Source organism: Passer montanus, unplaced genomic scaffold (genome assembly GCF_014805655.1).
Source record: "Passer montanus isolate IOZ18808 unplaced genomic scaffold, ASM1480565v1 scaffold55, whole genome shotgun sequence".
Taxonomy (NCBI): domain Eukaryota; kingdom Metazoa; phylum Chordata; class Aves; order Passeriformes; family Passeridae; genus Passer; species Passer montanus.
Window position 1 is genome coordinate 689,924 of NW_024370485.1, and position 20,626 is coordinate 710,549.

General features: G+C 44.1%; 1 protein-coding gene across 9 annotated transcripts in view; it reads right to left on the minus strand.

The window, feature by feature from the left end:
• ZC3H7B (zinc finger CCCH-type containing 7B) overlaps positions 1 to 19,377 on the minus strand; it is a 47,064-nt gene extending 27,687 nt beyond the window's left edge. For 3 of the 9 annotated variants that reach the window (XM_039725280.1, XM_039725276.1, XM_039725274.1), the window contains exons 1-8: positions 14,694 to 18,762; positions 12,586 to 12,646; positions 10,663 to 10,696; positions 10,082 to 10,279; positions 9,081 to 9,239; positions 6,370 to 6,450; positions 4,843 to 4,902; positions 3,443 to 3,485 (exon numbers count right to left, since the gene is read on the minus strand). In XM_039725280.1, the coding sequence (XP_039581214.1) occupies positions 3,443 to 3,485; positions 4,843 to 4,902; positions 6,370 to 6,450; positions 9,081 to 9,239; positions 10,082 to 10,279; positions 10,663 to 10,696; positions 12,586 to 12,646; positions 14,694 to 14,739 (682 nt within the window). In that variant the 5' untranslated portion in view covers positions 14,740 to 18,762. Of the gene's footprint in view, positions 1 to 3,442; positions 3,486 to 4,842; positions 4,903 to 6,369; positions 6,451 to 9,080; positions 9,240 to 10,081; positions 10,280 to 10,662; positions 10,697 to 12,585; positions 12,647 to 13,115; positions 13,448 to 14,693; positions 18,763 to 18,820 lie in introns of those variants that run through there. The other 6 variants (XM_039725279.1, XM_039725282.1, XM_039725278.1 and 3 more) reach the window with 6 other exon arrangements.
• Positions 19,378 to 20,626: the final 1,249 nt, after the last annotated feature.

Here is a 20,626-nt window from a genome sequence, read left to right on the forward strand (position 1 = left end):
GCTAACAACGTGTCCCAAAAATCCTCATCAGACTTGCTCAGCTGTCTTTAGCCAAGTAAATTCCCTGCTCTTGAATCCTTCCTGATGTCCAAAAGTGGGAGGTTGCTACTAATTTTCCCCCTCAATATCTGATCAGCAAACATGCCCTTGGGAACTCATGTGAGGCAGGGTTGAGGCAGGAAAGAGGCAGTGGTTTTCCCTAAGGTTTCTTCCCCTCTCCAGTACATTACTGAAGTAATAAGATGTTCCCATCATGCAATATAAACCTCTGTTAAGTGAAGTTAAGGTTGCAAGCACATGTTCTTCACAAAAGAACATTTTATTCTCAAAAAAATTAAAGGTTAAAAAAAAAGTTCAAATGTTAGAAATTTGGAAAATGCAGCATTACATTTGCACTTGTCAAACCAAGCACCCAAACTACCTTAATTCTGCCCCTGTGCAGATGTCCTGGAATAAAAGAAAAGAAATAAGACAAAGATGCTGCTTTCTTCATTGACATCCCATTGGCTGCACTGTAACTGCAACAGTTATAAAAGCTATAAAAGCAAGGCAAAGTTTGGAAGGAGAGACAATAGCTTTTATTAGACAGACTGAAAAAATTGGGCAAGAAACTAGACAAGCTTCAGAGATCCAAAACTTGATCCAGCAAGAAATGCTGTATCCTGTCTGTCCCAGGTCTGTTCACTCAGCCCCCAGAGAACTTGGCCATCCCTCTGCATCAGGGACCAGGAGAGTGAGCCCTGTTACTGGCTGCAAACTGAGAGCTTCTTCTCAGAGAGCTCAGCAAATTAGCAATTCCAGCAAACCCCCGAGTCCTGAACAAAACAACAGCAGAGATGACAGACTCAGGAATGCTTCCTTATCTCTCACCCCACCCAGAGCACAGCACTAACCCCTGCAACCTTTCCTCCAGTATTTTTGTGAATGGCCCACATGGATGGACTGCAGCAAAGGTCACTGCACAAGGCACTGGAGGCTGAGCCATGCAAAAAGACAGGGAAGCAGGGGAAGTGGCAAGGAACAGACACAGGTCCCTCCCAACATCCTCAAGCATGCCACTGAAGGCAAACACATGTTGTACCTTATGGGATCCAACACAGGATTTCGGTGTGCAGCTGAATGCATTTCCCACAGGCTGTGCATGTCCTTAGTTTTGCAGCTGCCCCACCAATGGAGCTCTGCTCCAACCCCATGCCCCCTTTGCATTGACTCATCTCATCTCATCTCATCTCATCTCATCTCATCTCATCTGATCTCATCTCATCTCATCCCATCCTTTGGTGCAGAATCCCCAGCCGCCAGGGAGTCAGCTATCCAGCTTTTCTCATGGCTGGAAGCTTGGCCAGATTCCCTGCAGTACAAAGGGATGGCTTGTGCCTTCCAGTTTTTCAGATGTTTAAATCTGGAGTACTGTCAAGATCCCTACAGAGGCCAACAAGAAGTCCAGAACATGCCAGCAGGGATGGGGACACGTGCAGCGGGGAGCAAAAGGATGCACAATGACAGGGCCTGAAAGGATCCAGCAGTTCAGACCTTCTCTGAGGAACAAATGAGGCCCTGCATTTTCCACTCAGACTGGGAAGCAAAGAAAAGAGGCCCTCACACACCGTAAGAGGCCCCAAACTCGGAAACAGTGAATGCATTACCAAAAGGCAGACAACAACATGAGACCCCCACAGCTCAGTGCATCTGAAGGGCAAGGAAAAGAGCAGGGACCAACAGGTTCCACTACTTGCAAGTGGAAGAGGGAAGACGTTCACTCCCCTCTCCTTGACCACCCAAACACTGTTATTCCTTCAGCCACTTCCTCCCACTCTACTCTGTCCAGTCTTTTTCCCTCTCACTCCTTTCCCATTCCTGCTTTCCTCAGGACACCAGATCTGCTGACCTCACTCACCAGCTGTTATACCCACATCTCATGTACTCTCCTTACAGAATGCTCAGGCATCCTCTGCATTCCCCTAACGTCTGCTCCATCTTAAAAGAATAAACGGCTGTCTTTGATGAGCAGCTCACAGGCACACCCACACCTGCTGATTTCTGTGCCTGCCATCACACTCAGCCCCATGTATTATTATAAGGTAAACAAGGGGCTTGTCCATACACACCCATGAACCAAGTCTCTCATACCAAGCCCCCCCAGCTGGTAGCTTCTCTGGCCATATATCTGCCTGTCCCCAAGGGAAAGCTTTTAAAAGCACTGTTTCTAGCTCTGCTCTCCAAAACAGCAGTGGTTCCCTGGTGCATTAGCTGGCCAATGGCCATACTGAGCCAGATCTGAGCCATCATCTCTCTGCAGGACTGGGCTGAGTTAATAAGATAACTTCAAGCAAAACATGGAGGAAAGGCTTCAAGAGTCTGCACTTTAAAACAAAACAAAACAACAACCACAAAAACCCTTGCTAAAAAACTTTGAATCTGAAACTCTCAGGGTACCCAGCACTCACAGTTGTCCTGGTGGCACACCACGCTCAGGGCAATTGGATAACACAATTCCAGTGCTTTTGCAAAGATTTCCTAGCAGTAAAGGCTCTGTCTGCCTAATCTGCAGTAAAGGTGGCATGCTGCTCTTACACCAAATCCAGATTAGATAAAGAGCTTACTGGATGCAGTCATTCGTTAGTCTGTAGTAGGAGTCCAGTTAATTTTAGCACAGCAAGATAACCTGAAAAACTCTCCTTAGTTTACAGAACTGGGTCTCATGATCTCACGTAGCAAGCAGATACAAAACTGGCATTCAAAAGAGAACTAACATGCTTTCCAAAGCACCCTAATCATGAAATTAGTTTCTTTCTACAAAAACAGCAATTGCTACTTGCAGTAAGTCCTCACACTTACCTTCACACACACAGAGCGACCTGACAAAGGAACAAAGACTGATGTGCTCAGAGGCAGAAGTTCAGTGCTCCAGCACACAAGGTAGCAAGCCTTTCTACAGGGGCAGAGTTAAGGTCACTTGTTTCCCAGCATCAGAAAAGCAACCCTGCTTATCTTCCTTCTCCTCCTGGGTGCCTAACCCTGAACTCGGCTCTCCCTGGGTCCCTCCCAACTCCTTTGTTTTCAATTCCTCCTCCTCAATGTCTTGGAGGACCATATGCACTCAGAGCAAAACAACCTTAACTTCACTTTATATGGATTGTTTTACCTCGGAGCAGAATTTTAGAAGTTTTGCCAAGAGCAGCTTCAAGAAAGCACAACTGGAGAGAGCTGTGTACTTCAGCAGACCCTTTTACCTCTCAGACACATCTCTTACCGTGCCTGGACAAAACCTGGTTTTGCAAGAAAAACACTCCTGCTTTGCACCACTTTTTCCTTCTCCTAGTTACCAAAGTTAGGAGTGTGCAGAAGAGACACAAATGCAGGTGATGAACCTCTCAAGCATGCCAGCCTGGTCAGAAACCATACTGAAGCCAAAAAAGTCTGAGGAGAGCAATATCTTTACCTGTGTCAATGTCATCTATTGAGCCCAATCCATTGGAAGTAGTCTGCAAAGAGGATGTAGAGAAAGGGAGAGGAAAAACATTGTGAGAAGTTATTAAATAGACATCCACACTTCACATATGGGACTCTTCACTACTCCTAAATGTATATGACCCTTTCTTTTCCTTTATGGCCTCTTTCTGTGCTGGAACAGTAAAACCAATGGACTTTAGGAAGCCATTGATCCAAGGAACCTATTCATGTTTATCTTCAGCAGCTAACAAATCCTTTTGCTACAAAGGAAAACCATGTCTGCACAATATCCACCCATGTGAGCAACTCCATACATAGAATAGGTTATTTCATGTGTGGATGAGAACACTGTGTCCCAAGTCCCAGGACACATCAATTGGTCAGCCCACTGCATGGGAGATCTGATTAGCCTGATCTTACACAACGTTCCTTTTCTTAGTTCACATATTTTGCAATCTAACAACCACAAACTTCTACAGCAAATTCAAAACAGGAAAATGTTTCTGCCAAGACAACTGCTGACTTGGAGCTCAAGGCAAGGAATAAATTGAGTCCATATTTTACAGAAACATAAATAGAGGTAAGTACATGTGCCTTCAGATCAAGCTGAAAAAGGCACAAGTAAAGCATTTGTCTTCTAATATTGCATCTACTACAGTTTTGCACTATTTTCACTTCTTATAAAAGAAAAAGATTTTGAAATTAAGAACTAGGTGCAACTATTAAAGAAAGTTGACTGGCCTTGCTAGAAAGATGTGAAGCCAAATCACAGAACAGTGAGAGGTAAACTAGTTCTTTAGTAGTTTGTACGAAATTACAATGTTTATAGTTTTATTGTTTATTTGATTTAAGGAGCATTGTGAAATACCAAACAGCCAGTAAAAACAGCAAGTGCTTGCTTGTTGGGACTTTTTTTTGCCCAGTGGTAGACCAAGGAAACCAACAATTTCTTGTATTTTACCTTAGTATTTGTACACTGCCCTGCCCAGGACAATACACAAACTGTGTATGTACCTTACTCAGTACAGCACAGAATTTAATTTTATACGTTTCTTCAGCAGTTGCACTTTCTGACTTTTCTTAGCATCATTGTTAGACATTCAAAACTTGAAAACAAAAATTTATTTAAAATGCAAGAGATAGCAAAACATTCACAATAACTAAGAAAAATAACCATCTTTGGCGATCTAATTACCAACATAAAAAATTATGTCAGGAGAAATGTTTTCAAAGAAATTAATTTCTTGGCAATATCCCTTAATAGCAGAAAACACTAATTAAAACAGTTCAAACCTAAAAGTCAGTTATAAATTTGCATGTAAATAAAACTTTAAAGCATTCTAGTAGCACAATCCATAAATAGTAACAACCACAGGATGCAAACTCTACCTGGTTTGATGAATTGATTGACGTGCCATTACTGAGTAGTGAGAATGTTTCCAATTCCTGCTGCAAGGAAGAGAGAGGTCTCAGAACAGAATTCAGCCCATGAATGCTCATAAACTAGGTAAAGCTGGGTTACAATATGGTTTCCTTCCAAGCATTGCCCAAAAATAAAACCCACCCAAAAGGTTACCCTTACCCCACTGTGACACAAGAGTGCATGTTTGTCAACACTGAGAAGGGACATTTAATTGTTCCATACACCTCAGAACAGCCGACCCACAACCAGGAGGAAAAAAAACTTCCTTGAGAAACAGATGGGTTTGGTTTTTGTTAAGAAATTGTCACTTTGGGAATTACCACACTGGAGTGAAAGCTGGAACTCTACGCAAAGTTGCAAAGTGTTAACAAAATACCAATCACAGAATTTCAAATAATAAAAAGCATTCTGGAGTGTTTAATTTTTATATTTCTAACATATAGGTGGTTTAAGCCCATCTCAGCTGAGTAACATGACAATGGCAAAAAAGGTGGAAAGGCCAGCACAGTGAACAGCTACAAAAAGTATTTCCACATAAACTTCCCTTTCTTTGAGACAGAAACACTTCAGAGTGTGGAAAGCTGCTATGAGATCAAGGAGTTTTCTTAGGTTAGGCAAATCACACATGAGGTTTTTGGGGGAGAAAATTAACATGTTACAGCCAGATTTACCCTAAAAGCTCTCTGCAAACCAGATGCCCACCAATCATGCCACCTCATGCTACAGAGGTGCTCCTCTGCACATGGAACACGCTGTTTGTTTAACAACCCCGTGCATGAGGGCCGATGCAAACACAAATGTCAGCCTCCACTATAGCTCATGTTCTCTGCTCCTGAGAACAAAATCTGTGACCAAGGCAGCTTATGGGAGAGCAGCTTTATGGCTAGCAGTGGCCTAACGCCCTCTAGCTCCATCCCAGGGTACACATGTAAACATCTACAGCACCTCCTTGTAGAGCCAAGTTACAGATCCAGCCACTGGGGTCAATCAGCTTCTGACCAGGTGTGCACCCAGGGTTCTCCCAAAGCCAAGCCTTTCCCCCACCACAAAGAAGTGTATGCCTAGAAATGGGGCAGAAACCCTTCATGATCCACTGCACTACACAACCAGCCATGCCTCCACTGCAGGAGAGGATCCCATCCTTCTCATTGTGTAACAGGGAGAGGATTATGATGCAAATCCTGCTTTGGGATCAGGCCACATGTTTCTCTCCTGCAAACAACACAGTAGGCATCTACTGCATTGGAAGCTTCTGCTGCAGCACCAGTTGGGGTCTCAGAAAACATCCTGGCAGTAGACACAGAGCAGCAATGGGGCTAGAAATGGATCAAGGCAAAGTGAGTCAGAGGGTCAGGACAAGGAGGGTTGCCAGCAGCTTGCTAGAGTAGGCATGGTTGTGTACAATGCCTGTAACTGCAGAGCAGCACCTACCACTTCTGCTAAAGTAAATTTGTATAAGCAAAGGACAGCCTCTAAGACAAAAGAAGTCATACCTGAGGTCTTTTGTATGCTTTTCGAACCCTCAGTCCCAGCTTCTGGGCAAGCTCCTGCCCCAGTTGTGTAACACTTTCATCCTGGGGACAAAACAATTGATGGGACACTTTCAGTTTTGCCTTTGTGGCACACAGGATGAAAAAAAGAGGAATGCAGTTATGCACACTGGGCTGCACCAAGCCTCAACTTCAGACAGCAGCAGATAGATAATTTCCAGAACAGCCCCAGGAGAGTCCAGACAGACTTCAGCATTCTTGTCATTTAGTCCTGCCAAGATGCTGCAGTTGCACCAGGAGTTTTGCCCTGTACTCATTCAATGCTGCAGAAAATCAGAATCAAGTATCTGCTTCCAACAAAGCACCCACTCTGCAAAAATAGGGTTCAGGAGTCCTGCAGGCATGTTGGCTGAAGGAGCTGCCAAGGCTGGCTGCTGATACAGCTTCCCCAAGGTCTCCATGCCTGGGAAGGAACCTGCATGTCTTCCCTCTCTGCCAGCTGCAGAGTTAATCATCAGTTTTGATATGCAGACAGTACCCACTAGCCTGTTTTGCTTGTTACTTTTTAAAGCTGAAACCAAGTCCCAGTTTTACTTGCTAGCTAGAAGGCATTTTGACTGTCTCCAGCTCCAGCTAAACTGCCTCAGCTTAGTCAAGCAGATCTTCAGCTTTCTCCATTGTGTGGCATTTTACCATCCTCCCTGCCCAGTGTCCATGCCCACTCACACACCACCATGGGCTTCCTGCCCAGACTAACAACCTGCCACAGTCTTTTACACTTACAGCAACTGTTTCCTTCTGTTTTTCTTTCTCTCCCCGCTTGCAAAAATTATCAGAGTACTTCAACAGTTTTTCCACAGAGGAAAAAAAGTGTCTATCTGCCCAACCTATTGTGATAGCCCGTCTTAATCTTTCAACATTTCCCCCCTCATGTCCAACCTTGAAGCTTGCCCTCTTCTCTCTACTTGCCATGATTCTAATCTAATTCTAGAAGGTCTTTCTAATCTCCTTCTCCCTGCACACTGAGTCCTTTTCCTTTCAACAGCTGAGAAGCCTCTGGTTCTTCCAGCCCACCATATCAGTAACTTTTCCCTTCAATCTGGAGTGCCATTTTTTGATTGTGTTCCCCCACATCCTCAACATTAGTCTTGGCACCATCTTCACTGAACTCAGTGAAAACAAAATCTAGCTTGTCCATTTCTTCTTCTAAACCCCCCCCATGCCATACCAAACACAAGTGTACCACAGAGAAGTATTAACTTCACCATACTGAGAACTGCAAACTTGCAGCACTGACTATCTGCACCCAGAAACAAGTTAACTCTGACAGACAGTGAGCCAAATGAATGGCACATCCTTTACCATCAGAAGTTTTAAGACAGGTTCTGTTTTGACCACAACAAAGTTCTCAGCAATTACAGCAATGCAAAGATGGAAGTACCATGTGCTCCAGAGGGTAATGGAAACAGGAGTGAAATGATGGATAGCATGACTTGCGTTTGATGCAGAGAAGGTTTATGATTTCTGTTAGGCAGGTAATAAGACAATGGGATATGTTAATTTACAAGGCTGAATTGTTTAGAATAGGAAACACAGATCACTCAATATGGAGATTTTTAGGCTGAACTTTCCTGTTACAAAGTTTGATAAAATAATAATAATGGCAGCTATGTAAACATAACTATATAGTTAAAATACAAATTAAATTAAATGGCTAAACTGCAATGTAAAATATAGCCACATATAGCTTTACAAGAACACCTACATTAAATGCTTTTGTTAACCAAAGTGTTTGTTTATAAAAAGTTCCTTGGGACTCCCCAAAAATTATACATTTAATATATTTTGGTAACCCTGTACTGCCAAGTCAAAGAAGCTACAATTTACAAGCTGTACAAAAGGAATAACTAACTGCTAACAAGGCTTTCAAAGATTGCTTCTATAACACTAATAATAAAGGAATGTTAACTTCTCCTGCTGAGGTGGATGCATTTTTCTTGTAATAATATTACTGTGATGGATCAGAACCAACATCAGCAAAGTGTTCACTTGAATCCATGTAATCACAGTTTGCTTTCCAGATCAATACCTGGCCTAAGAGGATGCTCAAAAGCACTATCAGGAAAATATTTAGTTCCTAGTATATGCAGATAGTCTTCTCTGCATGCAAAAATTCACACACCCCTGAACACAAAAATAACTATGCCATGTGATGTCAAGGACACCTTTGCATCTTCCTCAAGAAATAAAAAGCTTGATTACTTTGCCTTAGCAATCAGGAAGTGAAATGTGAGACACTTGTATCCAACATAGGAAAACCAGCCATGTTTTCCTTTCAGAGCTCCACTTCTCATTTATCCCATGCTCCTAGTCACTTCCATTAGAGATAATAAAGCAGCCAATTAAAGCCTTCTCATGGCTTTAGTTCACCTTTTGTTAGAGTAGGGGTTTGTTCTTCACAAACAGACCATGAACCTGCTGTCACTAACTGGTGTCCCTGGCTGGCACTATCTGTAAGAGGTGACTTGGCCTGAAGAAACATATGAGGACAAACATCTTTGAGTCAGAGAAACAGATTTTTTCAGCATAAGCATGTTCTTGGGAACAGACATAATTCTCTTCCACTATCCTCTGGCCTCACACTAAGCATGTTGAGCAGGAGAGGAACGTTGTGAGCCACAAAAAGCAAGATGAGTTGTGTGTCCAAAACTTACATGTGGGAGGGACAGCAAGCATCGGCTGTTGCACTCATAGGCTTCCTTGTGTCTTCCCAGCTCGTTTAAGGAACGGGCTTTCCGGAACAGCGCTCGGATGTTCTCCTTGTCCAGACTCAAAGCCTTCTCGCTGTCTTCCAGTGCCTTCTCATACAACCCCTGCATGGAACAGACCACCTGGAGTCAACTGAGGCACAGCAGGCTAACTTGTCCTTCTCTGTGAATGCAAGTGTTCTATCTCTCAGCAGAAAACAGGAATACAAGCAGCAGGTGGAAGTACATGTTACCTCATGCACAGAGCAGCATGTAAACACACCTACACTAACAGAACATTTTGTTAAATCTTGCAAAACTCAAAACACTTCAAAGTCAAGGAATGACAGAACTAAGGCTGCTTAAGCAACCATATCTTGTCTCCCCCTCTACCCTGAGCATGTTACACTTGAAAGTCTTTAATTATGTGACTGCTTGCTAATTTTCAGGGGACTCAGTGTCCTTACAAACAGGATAGGCCTGCTCTGGGGTTGTGCCATAAAGGAAAGCTGTTACATGCCTTAGTAAAATGGAAGCATGCAGTCTTTCAAAGCCTGGGTATCTCAGAATCCTTTTCCATGTGTACGCTGCAAGTTCCTTCAAGACCCAAAGCCTTCCTACTGTCTTCCAGTGTCTCAATGGAGGAGGCCAGAGCCTCCAGAGCAATAAACAGTATTCCACAAAAATACTTGCTCAACATTGGAAAGCACTGGATGGGTCTAACTCCTCACCACTGAAGAGCAGAACTGCATTGTCAGTACCTTAGGCCTGGCCCCCTCTCCTCACATTCCTCCTCTGCTCTTGCAAGACACAGTGCAATTGTGAGGAGACTGCAGACTTTTCTGTGTGTTGTTGTCTCCTGCAGTGTTTGGACAGGGAGTGAACAAAACCAGCTGAAATGCCTCATGGCATCTTTTCCAACTGCACTGCAACCCTGGCTCCTGGGGATGACTTGGGAAAGCACTCACCATGGCAAAGTAGCAGGCAGCTCGGTTGACATGGAGCTTGCAGAGGAGTTCCTTTGGGATGGCCACCTCGTCAGAGGCTGCATAATCTGCCACATTCAGCCCTTCTACATACTGGACCAGGGAAAGCTTGAAATCCTTCTCTCGGAACAAATCATTGCCCTCTGCAAACAAGTTTCTCACCAGCTTCTGCAAAAAGGCCTGGGCAGCAGGGAGAGAACAAATAGACTCAAGTGGATATTCAGACACAGGAGAGGCCTCCCAATTTCCCATTCCTTTCCCTATCTTTTAGCAAACTGCTTGCCCACTAAGATATTAGTCCATCCCTACTCTCCTGTAAAACATCAGTTTTTTTGGTAGAGGAGAATAATCCAGTCAAATTCTCATTCTTCTTGAATACTAAAGTGTCTTTTCCTTTCCCTGAAAGTTGTCATCATCAGAACATTAAAACTTTAAGTCACAGGCAGATTGTGACAGACCATCCCACATTCTTCACTTTTGGCATGCAAACTAATGGCTGTGCAACAGAACAAATCTTGCTAACCAGAGGGCTCCCAGCTTCAAACAAACAAAATCTCCATTACCTCATAATCTTCTTGGCTTAGGGGTAATGTGGACCTGAAGACAAAGAAGAGAAAATACTCATGAAACAGGCATCTATGCAAACAAGGGCTTTTGTCTGATGAAGAGATCCTTTTTCTGGTCCTGTGCTGGTGATCTCAGTAAGTTATTGAACATTTTATCACTGCAAAGGCAGCTGAGGCAAAGAGTTAGGGACCACTACACTCAGTGACAGTCACAGGAGTGTCAAGAGATGATCACATCTAAGAGGGACTTGAGACTAGAGGAGTCTTATTCTCATTTATTTTCTGTGCATACACAATCCTCTGTAATGTGCCTTCTGACAGCCACCTAGAAAACCCATCTTTAATAAAGTCCCATGAGAGACTCCATGAAGAATACAAGTGTATTTTATGTGCATCTGGCTCTAATGAGAGGCACCAGAGTGGCACTCCAAGACCTCTTCAAATTCTTTGTGAGACCAGAGACAAACAGAGATAAATGCAATCACTTTTCTAAGTCTTAACTTAGCCACATGCCTTTAGGCCTACCCCACAAAAGGAAGGGAGAAAACAGTGCAGGTTCAGGAGCTCAGTTCATTTAGCTCCAAATTTCTTGGCCAAGGCTGAACCACAAACACTGGCAGTGCTTGTGAGGATAACATCTACCCTGCAACAGCACTGAGACTCAAGAGAAAGGTTCTGTTCTTCAAATTGGACCACCCAATTCATCCAGGCTTGGTCCACATGCATTTATTGTTTCTCTTCAAGGACAAATCAATAGGCTCCAGAGGAATCCTCAGCACCTTTCATAGCTTTTCTCACCTACAGTGCACACAAAATAAACATTTTTAGATTTCATCTAATACTCCTTCAAACTAACTACAGGAAATGTCATGGCTTTGTAAGAAATATTCATGCTGCTTACACATTTGTACTCCCTCTTTTGTATCAAAACAAGTCAACATATGGCACTGCTCCTGGTTCAGAGTTCAAGATGCATGATGCATAAACTACACCTTATATTTCTAAATTATTTTCTTCCCCAGAATCTTGTGCATTTTTATAAGTGCTACCAATATAAATCTCACAATTATCTCTCCAAAACTGGGCTATCAGCCCTATTTAGTCTCAGACTGGGATGAAAATATCATGGCCATATTACAGGATAAAAATATGTATCATGGAAGATCTAGGGGGTTTCCTACTGTAGAGGCACAGATTTCAGGCATAATAATTGCAGGACACAAAGCAGACCTTAAAAATCCCCAAACCAATCTGATTACAATCTTACTACTTCCTTACTCATCATGGAACCTAGACCTGAGTTTGAGGCCTCTGCTAAGTCACACACTGGAGGGAGGAATGCTACTGTACCTTATAAGGAAGTACTAGGATTTGTAACTACTACATAAGCAACCATTTCAAGCTCTACAAGGCCACATGATATTCACAGAAGAGTGATCTGAGACATCTATATTACAGGCTGGCAACTGTAAAAGAACCCAGGTTATATATTTTTCCTATAGGCACCATATGGGGTGCCTAACAAGTTATACACCTTGTTTCCCCACCTACAGAACTGAAACACTCTCCCTTCCTAACAAAGGTGGGATAACCTTGTTTAGAGAGCACTTTGAGATCTTCATGCTGAAGATGATGTAGAAGGTCCAAGTGCCATTAGCATTATGCTGACTGTAAAGATAATCCTGGAACTGCAGTGCAGGGCAAAACCAAAGGAAATTAAAATTACAGAAATGTAAGTTTAGGGAGCTCTAACAGGACAAGAAACACCCTGAAAAAAATCACAGTCAAAATCCTCAGGACAGTATCTCTTTCCCATGCAGCAAATCCAAAGCAGTGAACAGGAAAAATTCAGTTCCTGCAATCCTCAACAGAAAGATGACCGCTTCCAAATCCACAGGGAACAGGAGGTTGTCCACTTACTGAATGAACTGAAGTCCTTTCTCTATTTCTTGTTTTCTCTTCTGTCTCTCCATTATGGTTGCTGTGGAGGAAGAAGAAAAAGAAACAACACAAAGTGAGTCATTTTAGGTCTTGTTGGCAATTAAACAGCAAAGTATTTTGTTTGTGCCTGAATTTACTACTAACAAAATGTTCCAGACCAGATGCCCTGAACAGCAAAGCCCATGATTTATCCACACTGCAGATACAGCACAGCAAGCAGCTCACTACCAAGAATCTGCTTTTTCTCACATGCCACTGACAGGATACAGGGGCAAAGAGGAATTACTTCAGTCTGAGCTCTCTGCTTAGACTGCCAGTAAATAAAGCAATGGGAACCAACTGTTATCATGACTGCCTTCTAGGAAAGGGAAGAAACCCAACACTATCTTTGCCTGCACTGGCAGTCATTTCAGGAATTTGTACCTAGACCCTCCCATGATATGCAATTCTGACCACTATTTACCTAGGACAGATTTAAACTGGTTTACTGCACAGCATATGAAACATACCTTATCTACACAAGGTTTATGGAGGCACAGCACAAAGGGAGATGCAAAGGAAGGAGATGAAATTGCTTGCTGTGGTCCACATAAAGTGACAGCACTGAACCCATGCAATGGGGATTTCACGCTGAAAATCAGCAGGCAAGAGCAGCACAGACTGGGGAACACTTCTTTGGAGAGGGAACAGAGCCCTGTCCCTGTGCAAAGCCCTGCAGTGCTTTAAACTGGGGTGGGCAGCACCTTAGGAAGGCTCAAGAGTTATCTGAACTTCATCCTCTGCAGTTTGGAAGAAAATCTTGGAATGGCTCCCCAGTGACCTTTCTCCAAGGTACACAGGTCTGTCACACAAGAAAAGAATAATGAAGGCAAGAAAGGATGGCACTTTGTGGCACAACTGTGCTGCTGATGACAGCAAATTTCACATCAACCAGCTGTGACCACAAAAAATGCTCAGCATTTGAGGAATAAGAACTTGGGGACAAAGGCAGCAAGTACAGAAACACTGAAAGGAGATGGAGATGAAGACCCTGTACCTCCCCAACCCAGGATTGCCTCTGAGATGATACTAAAGTAATTTGTCCACCTCTGCACTACAACTTGAAGAGCATTATCATCCAGCTCCCTTTTACATTAAGGCCACCCCTATCATTCTAAGATATCTTGCAGTATCAATGACACACTCAGTCTGAACAGGTTGAAGAGGCCTTTAAGGTACATAAAAATCAATCCTGACAACTCAGCAAGCCCTTACTGATTATGCTCTGTGCCACACAAAATTGTAGAATTGAACCTGCCCTTTACCAACAAGAAGAGTTGGGGGAAGCAGGACAGACTGGAGTGAGAGGAAGTGGCAGCAGAAGGAAGTAAGAGCTTGAAATACACTGTGCAGTTTCTAAGCCATCAGACAGTAAATTTGGGAGCAATCTGGTTCAAGCAGCAGGTAGGAGAATTTAAGCAGCTGAACTTGGAACAGGATGGGCAGTGCAGCAAGAAAGGGAAAGCCAATAGACAAGGTGAGGGATGATCAACATCTCTACAAAGGCTTTTCAACACAAGTGATGGAGAAGAGCTGATATACTTCAGTACAACATCAACAGAAGGTCTGCATTGATTCATAAATAGCCTGGATAATGAGCAATCAGGAAGAAAGAAGGAAATTTAACATGGAGATTGTGAGGTTAATATAATCACTAAGGATACAGGCAGACAAGCTTGAGAGGTAGACAAGGAGACAGAGGTAATTATTTTTTTTTCTCCCTGTGTGAAATTCTGCAAAGACAGAGGAAGTAAGAGAGAACAGAGAAGCGGAAGAGGAGCAATAGGAACCATTTCCACAAAGACAGCAGTGAAAGACATGAAAGGACAGAGTCACCCCAGATCACTGTAAGAAACTGTGAGGGCCATCAGAGACAAGAGTGAGGAAAGGGCCTCCACAGGAAACGACAGGAGAGAAACTGTGGGGGAGAAGAAGAGGCAAAAGAGTCAAGTGGACCATCCCAAAAGCTCATGAGAAGAGCGCAGCAAGGAAGGAAGAATTTCTAGCTGAGCACAGTAAAAGTCTTGAAGCACTCCAAACAGCCTCACCTTGGACCACCACCAATGCCCTCTGTGCATGGTCTAGGAGCTCCATTTCAGCAGAGGTCCAGCTCCTGCCTTGTCTGAGCTATGCTGTAGGTGAACTTGTCCTCAGTTCTATCTCTGGGACAAACCTTAGACCTCCACTGGAGGCAGCTTGTCCTCAGTCCTGTCTCTGGCACCATCTCCTACCGCTGGACTCGCTGGGTGGACCTGCACCAGATTTACCACCTCATCTTTGGGACTGCTGATGGACCACTCCTGTTGGCATCTAGTTCTGCCTACACTGTTCACGTGTGGTGGGACTGTACCCTGTGAGTGAGGGAATTGCTGGTGACTGCCATCACCTTCAGCTACTTGCTTGTCCTGGAGGTGCAGCCCTGCTCTTGCTGCTCCCTGAGTCATGCTGGAGGGAACAAAAGTCAGGAAGTGAAGCAGAAGCCCAAGGATCTGATGAAAAGGGAGATTATTGGCGACTGTGGGGAGGGCAGCTGAACACTGGCTGGTCACCACCAAGTCAATGGCTGCATTCCAAAAACGCTGTGGCACACCTTTACAATTGTGTATATCCACAAAACACACCACCACCTTAAAAAGCTTTCAATACACATGGTATACGTCTGTTTCTGAGCTCAGCCTTTAAAACACTGCAAGGAGTGAAGAAGAGATCAGTACCTGTTCTCACAGCTACCCTGACCCCGCTGCTAGAACATCCTACACAGCAGGATGTGAGTCTGTGCTACAGAGAGAACTGATTACTGCTGCTTGCCCAGAGAGAAGGGCATGCAAACCTTACTGACCCAAACCTGGAGCGCAGCCAAAGGACTACTGGGAATGGCTACAGAATGTCTCCTTTCTAGAGTTACCCAACTCTTCTTGCATCCTAAAGCTCCCCTTCTGTTTTTTCCTCTCCTCATCACTACTGCCACTGCATGCAGCATAAATATCCCCACCCTTGCTTCATCTGGATGGCTGACCAGCCTATAGCATCTCTGTAAATCCCACAATACACAGCTACAGTTTGATCCTTGCTACAAAACCCTGGTAAAAGGCAACCTTCTGTGCCCTGCACGCTGTTTACGCTCTGCAGTTCTACCCTCATCTTCCAGAGTGAATGTTCTTCAACCCAAAACCCTCCATTGCCTAAAATAATTAATTGCCTAAAACATAAAGCATAGGCCTGATCTCCCCTCTAGACTGCTGCTCCCTGGTACTGTCCCACATTCCTCCCTCCCTGCAAGTGGGTGACCAGCTTTCTCTGCTAAAGGTCTGTCACACCTCCAGGTTCATGTCATGACTTCGCACATAAGACTCACCCCCTCATGGCAACACCTTCAAAGCACGCACCATGTGCTGCTACCCAACAACTCCTCGCACATCTCTCAGGAACAGCTACCTTTCTTTCCCCTTCAATGTGACTCCACACCAGCAATCTCCTTCACGTGTGGCAGACCTGTCCTGCCTGCCCCAACCACTGCAGGAGGCTGCCAATCAGACTCCTCTTTTTGCTCCTCACACCTCCTCCTCCACCACCTCACCAGCAAACTCAGTCACTTCTGTGTCCCCTCATCGTTCCAGCCTCTTCACTGTGTTGCATTTAACATTCAGACCAAGCCATGCACTTGTTACACCAGCAAACCCAACACACAGTGAGCCACCCACATGAGCAACACTTCAGTTCTGCTGCACACTATACCACAGCTACTGCATAATTAATTTTAAGTGCAAAGCTTGTTCAGCTTTTGTTTTCTTGGACTTTCAAATATTTTTAGAAACACAGTAGAAAATATTTTATGAAGCACTGTGTATAAATGTCCCTTTTCTCTCCCCCACCAAATATCTCTGTCCAGAGTTGTCCACTCAAATCACTAGCAAAATTCAAATACTGAGTATTTATATCTCCACTACAAAACTCTTATCCTTTCAGTCCAGAGACATTTATCCTCCCTGGTCTAGCATCTAGAGAGAACTTTATTCATAGTTTGTCAACAAATTACAAACCATATGCCAGACACGAATAAAATGCTACAGAGAGGCAAAATGGTTTTCTTGCCTTTAGAAGGAAGCATGAGCCAGTGAACTGGATGACCGAATCACAAACTGAGTGGATATCCTCTAGATAGGTAGATAACAGTAAAATTAGATGAACAGAAAGACCTGAGTTTCTTATCAAGGACACAGCTCTTATTGATAACCCTGCCAGAGCTGAATTTGGGCAAAGTTTTTCATACTGTATTTCTGAGATGGCAATGAACTGGCACTTGACTGACTTCCAGGCATCGACTGTAACATTTCAGCTACAAATAAGTACACTCAGATGCAAATGGCAGGTTGTAGAGCTGAGACTGGAGCTCCCCAGGAAAAAGGGGAATACACTGGTCTGAAACCTGTGAGTCTTTCACTGCCGGCAGTTTGGCCACCTTAGTGGTGCAGCACAATAGCTAACTGGGCACACATCAATTAAAGGACAAACTGCAGAGCTCACTACAAACTTGGGCTGTTGCTCGCTCCTGCAGCTGCTTTCTGCCATGCCCCACTCCCTGGGTTTCACTGCTTCTCACCGCTCTTGGATTCCCCACCACTGTGTTGTGCCCAGCGGGGCTGACTCCTCTGTCCCTCCCTGCACCGGCCGCCCCAAGGAACTTCCATGGCCACCATCTCACATCCCAGCCCCCCACTAGTGCCACTCCTGCCTTGCAGCATCACTGGGGTCATTGGGGTGCCCCACCAGCTGCACCCAGCAATATTCACTGCACCCAGTGAATGCAGAGCAAGGTATCAACAACCAGCTCACCCCCCAGTGAAAATAAAAGCAGTGACTCTTGAGTTTCCCTGAGAGGGGGATGGTGGTGGGGGCTAAAGCCTCACTGACCACATCAGCCCCCATTACCTCATTTTCCGCTCCCTTCAGCCTTGTGTTCCACACACAACACCTTCATGTACCACAGGCCACCCTTCCTCCTGCCCCCACTGCAGCGCAGCCAAGGAGCCAGGAGAGAGCTGGGGGGTAATGCTGCCTATGCCTAAACCACTTGCTCTTGGGTTTCTGCCCACACAGCTCGCATTCCCGTGCCTCATTTGAAAAACTAAATCCGGGGGCTGGTTCCCACACGGATGGCGCGGGAACCCGCGCTCGCTTCCTCCCCCCGCTGCCAGCACTAGGCCGCCGGTCCCCGGCCTTGCGTAGAGGCCGCTGCCGGGAGAGGCGCCACCTCGGCCGCCGGAGCGGAGAGGGGCCGGCGGCGCCTCCCGCACCCCCGCGACTCCGCCGAACGCCGGCACCCCGGCACTCCCAGCACCGCAGCCCTGCTGGGAAGGGTCTCCCACGGCAGGAGACATCCAGGCTTCCGCGGGAAAAGAAAAATAAACCAAAACATACTCTTCCTCCTTCCCCATCCCCCATCCGCTTAAATAAAAATCACGCATCTCCAAGAGTCTGGGAGACGGCTTTAAGAAGAAAAAAAAAACCACAAAACACCAAACCCCAACACATAACGTCCCCTGCCACCCGGAAACTGTCTAAAACATGAAAGAATTAAAACCAAAACAAACAAAACAAAACCCCAAAAATCCAAAACACAGTCTTCTTATTCGACAAACTTTACAAGACCCTACGGAAGGTCCATCTAAAAAGCAATTCCAAAGGGCTTCTCTGCCGTTTCATGGGCTTTGGACCAAACAAGAGGGGGAAAACTGCAGCCTAAACACAGACCAGAACACACATCCCGAACGTACAAAACACGAACAGGCACAAACGAGATTAATACTAAGTTTTCCACGTAAACCCAGGGTCTTTCCCCCTAGCTATGCAATTTTAGACTACCACATTTTTTTCCAGGGGGTGGGATTAGGATCTTTGACAATATTTTTTTTTTTTTTTTGCAAACCCCACATTTTTGGCGGAAGAGGGATTAGCTTCAAAATCTCACCCGTATTATTTTTCACCACATTTTTTAAAAAAATTCCAATTACACAACCTTTCATCTATGCAGTTACTATCTGAAACCTTTACTTTCTAACGAAACAACATCCAGAATTTCTTGTTTCTCAAGTCCACCCCTTTCTACATACACAAACACACACGGAATTGATCTAAGACAAAAATAATCCCCCCAAAATAATAATAAAGAACTCACCTCTCCTCGGGTTTTCCCCCCACACTATGCATAAACTTTCCTTGATAAATGGTATTGTATTACTAGAGATATTATTAATGTATTATTACTAGAAGTAATAATAATAGTAAATGCTATTTAATTATAGAAGGCAGCATTCTGCTTCTGGATCGGCTGCCCCTGCAGCTCCCTCCATGTGCCTCCTGCTCTCTTTACTTTCATTTCCAGGTCTCGCTCTCTCTCGCTCGCTCTCAGCTGCACCAGCAAGAGAAAATGCCTCCCTGCATATCCTCTGGGCCCTAGAGGCTACCGCTTTCCATTACAAAAATCCACAAATCTTTCCCTCGAGGCTGCTTTTGAGATTCTTTAAGGTGAATTAGGCTTTAAAAACAACAACAACAACAAATTTAAAAAATAAAGCGCTTCAGCAGCCGACTCTCCGTTCTAATTTTAACGCAACATTTTTTTTTTCTTCCTGGTTGTCTTTGGTGATTTAAAAAAATAGACCCCAAGAGAAAGCCAAGCTGCCTCTGCAGAGGGAATGCATGCATGCGGACGCGGCGGGGAAGGGAATTGCGAGACCCCCCCTGGGATTATCACATACTTGAAGCAGTGACCCTTGAGCCCACCCATTTGTGCTCGCTGGAGGGGGGCCAGAGCCATCGCTGATGGCACAGCAATTATCGGCTCCAGCCACACCTCACTGCTACACCCTGCACTGCTGAGGGGGTTCCCTGTAAACAAGATTATCTGAAAACATAAATCTTTGAGTGGAAAGGAATATACATTAAAAAACAACAACAACAAAAAAAGGTCAGACAAAAAACCAAACCAAAACAACGACAACAAAACCAAACTAAATACAAAAATAAAACAAACAAAAAAAAATTAATCTCAATTAATATTATATTTTATATGTCTGGGTATTATACAATCTTCATATATTTTATATATACACACACATATATATATATGTTATATATATGTAGATGCATATATGAAGCATCAATAAACCATATTAATATTAAATTTTGTATCATTGGGTAATATACAATCTGTCTACATATATATGTTTGTAAATGCACATATATCTTTTATGTTTATGCATACACATGTGAGTTTAGACACTTTTTGGAATTGGATTTTTGGCTTGTTTTCATCCCAAATCCTCAATATTTCCAGGAAGTGGACTGAATCTCCAAGCAGTCCCTGCCCCAGGCAGAGAGCGGCTGGTTCAGGAGGCTGAGTGGGACGTTTTCCACCATGGGCAGGGGTTGTGGGGACCCAGACACACAGCCCATCTTAGCTGGGGGTCACCCGTCCCCACCCACCTGCACTAACTTCAAATAACTCTATGCAGGGAGTTGTGTGCTCGCACAGCCTCCCTGGTAGAACAGTTTCCCTCTCCCTAAAGGATTCTGTGTACCATTAGATTAATAATTTCCAGACTGACACAGGTTTAAATTACCACCTTTTCCCAATTTAATCAGTGACATGTTTACTCCTGAGTGTCTCATTTATCTATTTAGAGTGACCCACAAGAATGTCAGCTTGTGCTCTGCAGCTGTGTACTCTGCCAAGATTCAAAGGCACATAGAAGGTAACGTCTGAAGTGTACCAAACTTGCTTGATATTTAAAATGCATTGATCAGAAAAGGAAGGACTTTATTATACTGAGTAGGATTGGCTTCTGACAGCATTGCCAACAGAATAAACTGATAATTTCTGAAATACAGGCTGTGACTTGTATAAAGTGCCTTATGATACTGGAGAATATTAATGCTCTTCACAATATTTTATTACAGTGCACATTTTTAGGTAATGGTT